Raw genomic sequence first — 10,530 nt, forward strand, 5'->3', positions numbered from 1 at the left:
GGGAGACGACCTCACGTCCAAGGATGTGGTGGAGGTCTTCAAGGACTCCGGGACGGGATCCAACAACACGCCCTCGACACTCTGTAGCGACTCCGGGACTGGCAACTGCAACCTGACGTATCACGGTGAGTTGGCGGCCGGACTGGCTGGACTCCGGAGGACACTTGGGGACTCTCTTTTTACTTTTGTTTATTTATTCATTTATTCATCTATTATTATCATTATTATTATTGTTATTATTATTATTATCGGAGGACACTTGGGGACTCTCTTTACGTTTATTTAATTATTTATTTATTTATTATTATTATTATTATTATTGTTATTATTGTTATTATTATTATTATCATTATTATTATTATTATTATTATTATTATTATTATTATCATTATCATTATCATTATCATTATCATTATCATTATCATTATCATTATCATTATCATTATCATTATCATTATCATTATCATTATCATTATCATTATCATTATCATTATCATTATCATTATCATTATCATTATCATTATCATTATCATTATCATTATCATTATTATTATCATTATTGTTATTATTATTATTATTATTATTATTATTATTATTATTATTATTATTATTATCATTATTATTATTATTATTATTATTATTATTATTATTATGTTTTTTTTGTGGGGTGGGGGGTGGGGAGGGAGATTTTTTTTTGAAGGGGGGAGGGGGAGGTTGGAGTGGGTTTTATGAGAGGTATTGCTGGTTTATTAGTCTCAATGGGTTTTTTAGTTTATTTGTTTGTGTATTTGTTTATTTACTATATATATTTTCTTTCTTTTCCTTTTGGAGAAAAGGGAAAAAGATAGAAGAGGGACGTTTTGGTTAACCTTTTATCAGTGTCTTTATATTTTTTGTTATTTTCTTTCTTTCTTCTTTTTAAGGGAGGCGGGGGGGGGGGTCAAGGAGATGAATAAATGAAGGAATGAAGAGACAGAAGCCAAAAGGATGTTTGGCTTTTATTTTGGATGGAAAATAGATAAAATAATCTGGAATGTATAGATAGAAGGGTTTTATTATCCTAATGATAATAATAATGATAATCCTTATAGTCATTATCATTAATATTATTATCCGTATTACTCGTAGTAGCATACTTGTTATTGTCTTTATTGCTATTGTTAATTGTTGTTACTGTTAGTTTATCAAAGGGTTAAATTGCTATTAACTCGAAACGACGAAAGATTTACATTTCTGATTTTCTTGTTTTTTCAATCTCATCAATCATCACTGCAATCATCAATCATCACCAAAATTATTATTCCCCTTATCACAATCATCGACCTTAAGACATGAATCACAAATAATCGGATCTGGGTATCGTAGTCTACACCCCCTCCCCTCCCCCCCTTCCGCCCATTCCATATTTTCGAATATTCTCTCCCACATTTCTTCACCTCTTGCCCTTTCCCATATATGTACACACACACACACACACACACACACACACACACACACACACACACACACACACACACACACACACACACACATACACACACACACACACACACACACCAACCCCATTTTCCGACTCTACCTCCGTCCTCCATAAATAACCATAAATGAAAAGAAAAAAAAGACAATCAGAAACAATTTTTTCCTCCTTCCCTCCCCCCCCCCCAAAAAAAAAAAAAATACTGCACAATACCTTCATGAATAAAAACAGGAAAAGTCAAACACTAACAATTTTTTCCTCCCTCCCTCCCCCCCCCCCAAAAAAAAAAAGAAAACTCCATAATACCTCCATAACTAAAAAGGAAAAAGACAAACACTAACAATTTTCTCTCCCTCTCTCCCCCCCTCAAAAAAAAAAAAAAAAATACTCCATAATACCTCCATAAATAAAAAGGAAAAAGACAAACTAACAATTTTTCCTCCCTCCGCCCCCCCCACAAAAAAAATACTCCATAATACCTCCATAAATAAAAAAGAAAAAGACAAACACTAACAATTTTTTCCTCCCTCCCTCCCCCTCAAAAAAAAAAAAAAAATGCTCCATAATACCTCCACAAATAAAAAGGAAAAAGACAAACCCTAACAATTTTTTCTCCCTCCCTCCCCCGCCCAAAAAAAAAAAGAAAAAATAAAACGTCAAACACTAACAATTTTTTTTCCTCCTTCCCTCCCCCCCCCTCAAAAAAAAAATAAAAAAAACAAAAAAAAAAAAAAAAAAAAACAGAGCGGCGCGAGGAGGCGGGTAACCTGGCCATCGTGCCCATCCCGGTGTTCACGAGGCAGCAGTACCGGGTCGTCACGCCCACGTCCGCCGCCCGCCACACCCACCGGGTCCGCCGCATCTGCTCCTCCGCCTCCGCCCGCGCCGCCTCCGCCACACGCCCGCACAACCACCCGCAGAACGCCCAAGGTTCGATTTTTTTTTTTTTTTTTTTTTTTTTTTTTTTTTGATGAAATTTGATTGTGTGGCTTGTTTTTGTTTATTTTTTAAAATATGTTTTTGTAAGAAATTTGTTTGTGTGGCTTGTTTTTGTTTATTTTTTAAATAAGTTTTTGTAAGAAATTTGTTTGTGTGGCTTGTTTTTGTTTATTTTTTTTAAGATGTTTCAGTAAGAAATTTGTTTGTGTGACTTGTTTTTGTTGATTTAGTTTTTTCTATTATCTTTTAAAGATGTTTTTGTAAGAATTTTGTTTGTGTGACTTGTTTTTGTTGCTTCTCTGTAAGATCTTTTTTTTTGTATGAAATATGTTTGTGTGACCTTTGTTGATTTTGTTTAGTTTTTATTATTTTTTTTGTAAAATGTTTTTGTATGATATTTGTTTATGTGACTTGTTTTTGTTGATTTTTTTTGTAATATGATTTTGTTGATTTTGTTTTGTTTGTTTGTTTGGTTAGTTGTCTGGGATGAGAGAGTGGATGTTTTGATGTTAATATTATGATTATTGTTGATGTTTTTTTTTTTTTTTTTGTTAGTGCTATTGATGTTGTTACTTGTAGTATCTTTGATGTATCTGTTATTTATGTTATTTGTGTTAAAAGCATTACCCTTTCTATCATTGTTGTGACGGCATGGTGACTATGATCATTACCTTATCATCCGCAGTATAACTATTTTTTTTCTTATTTTTTCGCAACAGTGAGTAACTGAGCTATTGCAATCATCGCCATACCCATCAGATCTAACCCCCCCCCTTCCCGCCCCACAGACATGGCCTCGGGCTCCCCGCCCTCCAACGTGGTCACGGGGCGCCGCCACTCCTGGTGCTGCCCCCAGGACGGCCTCGACGCCAAGCAGTACCGCACGCAGAGCACCCAGACGTTCAAGTCCCCGAAGAACGGCGACTCGGCGGAGCTCAGCCCCCAGCACCCTCCCCCCGGGGGCCAGCGCTGCGACCACCGCGAGCCGCATCACCTCCACGACCACGAGCACCTCCCGCCCTTCAGCGACCTGGGCCCCTCCCACGACGGGCGCCGGCCGAGGGGCGCCGACGACTACCCGGCCCTGAGCCCCCGCGACCTCCCGGAGCTCTACGTCCCTCGCCCCGGCGGCGACCACGTCATCGACCTCGACGACGACCCCGTCTTCGTCGTCGCCAGCGCCGTGAGTCACCTGTCGCGCCTGGGGGAGGGGGAGAGGGCGAGGGGGGAGTCCGCCTTCCCCTTCCCCTGCCCGGCGAACTCGCCCGCCCTGCCGCCTCGCCGCGCGGAGGCCGTCGAGAGGCAGCGGAGACACACAGGGGACTCGCCCCACAAGCAGCCCTCGACCGCGACGAGGTGGTGAGCCCGTGGCGCTCCGAGGACGGTGGCGCCGGACGCGGAAGTGTAGCTAAGGGGGTCGGTGGGGATTGCCGAGCGGGGTGTTCATAGCGGGGTGGAACCTACGCGGGGATGGATACGGACAGTGCGGTTCTGTGACGTGAATGAAACGAACGCCAGGATCCTATTTTTTTACTGGAAAAAATATGGACAACAAAGACAAATGGTCAGTATGGTGAAAATGTAGTATCCCAAGTATAATAGTCGATTTGATGGTGAAATGAATTAGAAAATAATTCAGACCTGAAAGGCAACACAGATAATAAACAAACAAACAAACAACCGAACAAGAAGATGAACAAATAAATAAATAAAAAACAAATCACCTCATCTGTCCAAAGATGAAGAAAATGAAGTGATTTCGGCGAGTTGAATATCTGTGAAAAAACGAGAAAAAAAACTATATGAAAAAAAAACATCGTTATACAATTTTCACTTATCAAACAGTATTTCGTTAACATACAGTGAATTTGTGACCGGTGAACATACTTATTACTCCTCAAATCAATATATCAATTACTTTATACGTGTGCGTGGTGCTCTTTCACGCAGGATCTACAGACCAATATGCTTTTGCGGCCACGAGAAAAAAATACGTTTCTACGTTACTTAAATGTGTGACAAGAAATATGTGTATTGTTCATAGTAACAGAACTCAGTACTTTGGGGTGCTATGTAATTTTTGGAAGGGTGAAATGCATAACATTTATTTTGGTGTTAACTGTATATACAGAGGCAGATATATTGTCATATTATCATATCAGTGAATATATACCTATATGTGTGTGTGTCTGTTTGTGTGTGTGTGTGTGTGTGTGTGTGTGTGTGTGTGTGTGTGTGTGTGTGTGTGTGTGTGTGTGTGTGTGTGTGTGTGTGTGTGTGTGTGTGTGTGTGTGTGTGTGTGTGTGTGTGTGTCTTTGTATATATTATATAGTGCATGTGAGTTTGGAGTACTAGTTTAAGGAAGAAAGACTGTTATCACGACATACAGACTGCTTGTTTATGCTTCGGTGTACGTGTCCTTTGTAATCATATTATAAAAAGCAAGAATGGCGTGCTAAAATATATTTGCGAAACTGCCAGTGTGAATATAAAAGAGACAACGAAAAAATAAATGACATAGAATGACTGTCCTGCACGAAAAATGAACAAGCAACATAGAATAACTCGGAGTAGAGGTTATGTCAGTGTAACTATATATTTTTTCTCTTTTTATAAATCTAGTCTAATTGTAAACACGTGTCACACAAACAATCTAAGTGATCCAGGAAAACAGGGCGAGAGTTATGATGAAATAAATCAATCTTTTTTTTTCTTTTTTCTTTTTCTTTTTTTTTACTTCCTTGCGAGAGTTATGTTGAAATATATCTAACTTTTTTTTTCCTTACTTCCTTTTTTTCTTCAAAACATTGTGATTTTTCTTACCCACACGGAATGGCACAAACACGACGTATATGATTCACAGTGTGTAACAGGTTGACATAAAAAAGGCTTGTCCTGGGAGAGCTTTGCTTAGGGGGAACTGCTTGCTTCCATGAGAAAATAGTAGGTCCTCTTGAATTCATTTTTCCCATGGTGTGTATGCCTGTTTCTTTCTCTTCTTTTTTTCTCTCTCTTATTCTGTTTGACTGTGTCTCGCTCTGTCTTTCTGTCTGTCTGTCTGTCTGTCTGTCTGTCTCTCTCTCTCTCTCTCTCTCTCTCTCTCTCTCTATCTATCTATCTCTCTCTCTCTCTCTCTCTCTCTCTCTCTCTCTCTCTCTCACTTCCTCCCTCCCTCCCTCTCTCTTCCTGCTTCCCTCTCCCTCTCTTCCTCTTCTATTCTACTGTTGTTATGGCCGCGTTCATTCGGGCGAAGGATCTAATTGAACCAAATTATGGTGGATGAGGAGTAGGATGTACTCCTCACCCACGAGTCTCCAAGTTATGTTACTTCGTTCTACATTATTTTTTCTAGAACAGAAATTAGATAGGTAATACACATGCATTGAAGGATGTTCTACTGTATTTTGTTCTATATTCATGTATTTTAGGACAGATGTAAGATGGAAAATACATACATACATTGAAGGATGTTCTACTGCACGAAGGAATTCATAATACACGATCGTTGTCATAACTTGAAGAAGGAGACATGTAACTCTTGCTAACTGACCTTGGATGACACGAACAAAAAGGGGAAGGAGGAGGTGTCATATGAATATGCGTTTTCTTCTTCTTCCCAGACAGTTATGTCCATTGTAACTGCTCATTTAAGAACCCGGAAGACTTTCCCCAAGAAACTGTGGCATCTTATCTCCCATATTAGAAAAGTTTGACTTTTTATTTTTTTAATCTTCCTTCTCTTCATGATGGAATTCTTTCTTCCTTTCACTCTTTCTTTCTTTTTTCTTTCTTTCTTTTCATCTCTAGTCAGGAGCTGCCTTTGACGTCTTTGCGTATGCTCTTCAACATTCATTTCTCCTTCGGTGGTGAAATGGCATTTTCTCGGCTGTATTACACGAGAATAATTTTGCGGAAATGGAAAGAATCTGTTGCAGCGGCAGAAGCGAGTGTTGAAATGCGTCTGGGTGGGCTTTAAGGGAAAGATCTTTAGGGAGAATATTTTAGGGAAGAACTTAAAGGGAAAGACCTTTTTAGGGAGGAAGTTGAGGGAAAAGATCTTTAGGGAGTATATCTTGGGGGGAAGTTGATCGGAAAGATCTTTAGGGAGAATATTTTAGGGAAGAAAATTAAGGGAAAAGATCTTAGGGAAGAAGTCAAGGGAAAAGATTTTTAGGGAGAATATTTTAGGGAAGAAGATAAGGGGAAAGATCTTTAGGGAAGCACATTAAGGGGAAAGATCTTTAGGGAAGAAAATTAAGGGGGAAGATTTTTAGGGAGAATACTCCAGGGAGGAAGATACGATGCAGTGCAAGTGTCTTTCATGCGCATAAGATGTAAGAGACTCCTTCGCTATTTTATTTGTCTGTCTGTCTGCTTTTCTTGTTTCATTGCCTGTTTTTGTTTGTTTGTTCGTCTGGGTTTTCTGTTTGGTTCTGTCTCCCTGTCTGTCTCTGTGTCTGGCTCTCTCTCTCTCTCTCTCGTCATCCCTCCCTTTCCTGCTCTCTCCCTTTCTGTCAACGACACGGAAACAGACACACACACACACACACAGTTGATGAAGCTGATTGAGTTAAAAACGGCCTTCCCCTCCCCCTATCCCCCTACCCCCTTCCCTATACCCTCCCAAACCCCAGGCTTCTCCCTACTCCCTTCTCCCCCTCTCCTCCCAGACCCCCTCCCCATGCTCCTCATCCCCCTCTTATCCCCCCTCCCTCACCTCCCTCTCTCGCCCACTGTGCCTCCCCCAGCCACCTTCCTTCCCCACCCCCGTCCCCCTTGTGGCCTCTCTTCCCCTCTGTGACCCCCCCTGTGGCCTCCCCCACCCCCCTCTGTAGACTCCCGCCCCCCGTTGGCCTCCCCCCGTCCTCCCCTGTGGCCACCCCCACCCCGCCCCGTGGCCTCCCCACCCCCATCCATCTTCTCTTGTTCCCTTAATAATGAGGATTACGATGTGGGTCCCGACGTGGGCAGAGACGCATGACCGTGACAGCATGACACACGTTAGAGTGAGGGGATGGCGGTCGTGCTACAATACATTTTCTGTCGCATGGATTTATGTGTATATATGTACATGTGTATATATATATATATATATATATATATATATATATATATATATATATATATATATATATATATATATATATATATGTGTGTGTGTGTGTGTGTGTGTGTGTGTGTGTGTGTGTGTGTGTGTGTGTGTATAGAACCACACACACACGCGCGCGCACACACACACACACACACACATACACACACACACACACACACACACACACATGCACACACACACACACACACTCACACACACACACACACACACACACTCTGAAATACTATGGTTTTAAAAGGTAGCGAATTTTCTAATACAATTATGGGTTTACATTTTTAGTACAGCTGATGTGAAAGCCTGTTTGATAGAGTCTTATCCTTAATCTTGGGGTTAGAGCTGTTTATAGTTGGGATATGTTGCTGTTGCTCTTATATTACTTCCACACACCGCATATGCTATTTTTATGCTAATCATTTATATGACTGACTACACTGTGTGAACTGAAACACCGGAATAGGATTAAGGTCGATTATTTTCTATACACAAAGAATATTTGATACTGTATATTTGATAAAAAAAAAAAATCCGACACATATACCTGAAATGTTCATATTAAATGCACAAGAAAAAAATATACTCAATCCATTTTCAGGAAATTGGCGAAACTTCGTTGTCACATTCATGTAGAAAAATATATGGGTTTTTATTCTTCACTGCACATGCACATAGATAAAAGGAAATTGTCATAAAAGTGTTACGTATATCGCCAAATTCTGTGAGTGTGGATATGGCTTTTAGATTTAGTTCTTTTAGTGAAATGGATATTCAGAAAAATATATATGGTTCACATTGCGGGTAACGCATAGACACACATCAGCGGTCACACTGAAGCCCGCAAAGGCACTGCAGAACAAAAGATACAGACACAGAAACCATCACACACACACACACACACACACACATATATATACCACACATACACACATATATATATATATCACACACATATATACCACACATACACATATATATACCACACACACACACACAAACGCAAACACGAATACAAACACCCACAAACACAGTCGCTTTCTGAGTGAAACATCACGCCCACACCCAGACACCCTCAGCACACACCAAACCATACCCTCACTCCCTGACACCGCGACTCAGCGCCCTCTTCCTCACGAGCAGCTGGTGGCAGATTCGGCAGTTCCTCGTGGGACTGAAGCGAGCAAGCAGGCAGGCAAGCAGGCAAGCAGGCAGGCAAGCAGGCAGGCAGGCAGCGCGGGCGGGGGGCGGTGCCAGGATCATGTTTAGGACTTGCCCGGGGAGGAATATGAGCTGTGGTGCCCGTCGTGGCAGGCGGGCGTGGGGGGAAAGCCCGGGGTGCGAGGGCGCAGCCGGGCGGGTGATTGGTTTCCTTGCTCGTGTGTTGCAAGGGAAGTGGAAAGCCCTTGTAGTTGCTCTGCAATGAGTATACATATATAAATGCACATGCATACATACATGCATATATATCTGTATGTGTTTATGTACATACATATATATATATAAATATAAAATAAAATTCCTTCCTTTCATATATATATATATATATATATATATATATATATATATATATATATATATATATATACATATATATATGTATGTATGTATGCATATGTATATATATATATATATATATATATATATATATATATATATATATATATATATATACATAGATATATATATATATGTATGTATGTATGCATATATATATATATATATATATATATATATATATATATATATATATATATATATATATATATATATATATATATATATATACATGTATATATATGTTCGTGTATGCATGCCAGTGTATGCACTCATGCACACACACCCTCCCTTCCCTTTCCTTCAGCACGATGGTACAAATTCTTCAAGTTCTAGTCCAGTGCGGCTCGAGGGCGTTGTTCAGGCGGTGACGCAGGGCTCCAGCCGGCGTCGCGTTGCATGCAGCCGTCATTGATAAGGTCGCGAGACAGCTGTCGTCCAGTGTTCACGGCGGATTACGTTCTGCAACTTGCTTCGTCTTTGTTCATGTTGCGAGGACGATGTTGGGACGGTTTTAGAATGAACGGCTTGTTATCGTTGTTCACGGTTCTGGAAGAATGATAAGTGTGTCATATTATTGTTTATTCGTTGTTTTCGATAATGATAGAATGATTAGGGTGTCATGTCATTATTATTCGTTTTATGTACTGTTCTACTTTCGTTGTTTTTGGGTGTTTAATGATCATTCTTGTACCATTCCTTTCGATGTACCTAATTTTGTACCTGGATAAAATCGTTTCTCGTTCATGTATTGTTTTATTTTTTTCTGAAACACCATGAAACGAGGGGAAAGTTCAAGATGTATAAATAAAGCGTTTTAGGTGATATAAGATTTTTTTCTTAAAGCTGAATTTGATGCGACGTAATACGAACGTCGGTCCATATTTGTGTGCGTGCATGTGTGTGTGTGTGTGTGCGTAATTGTCTATAATAGATGTACATGAATGTGCGGCTGTGTGTCTGTGTTTGACTTTCTGTGTCACTGCGTAGCCATAAATGATATATTCATATCCTGAAGTGCATTGTCCATGTTAATTAATGTCTTAAGTGTTTTATATCATGTAATTTTTGGGATAAATATTTGGTAAAACAGAAAATTTTAATAATCACACAACTCATACCTGTATATATAAGTATGTATATACATACATATACATACATACATACATGTGTGTATGTATATCTATATACATATATATACAGACTAACACATACATATGTGTGTATGTATATATATATATATATATATATATATATATATATATATATATATATATATATTTATTTATTTATATTTATATATGTGTATATATATGTATATACATATATGTATGTATGTATATGTATATATATATATATGTATATATATATATATATATATATATATATATATATATATATATATATATATATAGAAATATATATATATATATATATATATATATATATATAT

The 10,530-nt window shown here is 39.0% G+C and overlaps 1 protein-coding gene across 3 annotated transcripts in view; it reads left to right on the forward strand.

The window, feature by feature from the left end:
- Window positions 1–6,374, forward strand: part of LOC113809818 (prostaglandin E2 receptor EP4 subtype-like) — a 150,227-nt gene extending 143,853 nt beyond the window's left edge. For 2 of the 3 annotated variants that reach the window (XM_070126620.1, XM_070126495.1), the window contains 3 exons: window positions 1–125; window positions 2,222–2,407; window positions 3,205–6,374. The exon at window positions 1–125 is cut by the window's left edge and continues 94 nt beyond it. In XM_070126620.1, coding sequence (XP_069982721.1) covers window positions 1–125; window positions 2,222–2,407; window positions 3,205–3,779 — 886 coding nt within the window. In that variant the 3' untranslated portion in view covers window positions 3,780–6,374. The remainder of the gene's footprint in view (window positions 126–2,221; window positions 2,408–3,204) is intronic. The other variant, XM_070126551.1, reaches the window with a different exon arrangement.
- Window positions 6,375–10,530: the final 4,156 nt, after the last annotated feature.

Source organism: Penaeus vannamei, chromosome 1 (genome assembly GCF_042767895.1).
Source record: "Penaeus vannamei isolate JL-2024 chromosome 1, ASM4276789v1, whole genome shotgun sequence".
Lineage (NCBI taxonomy): Eukaryota > Metazoa > Arthropoda > Malacostraca > Decapoda > Penaeidae > Penaeus > Penaeus vannamei.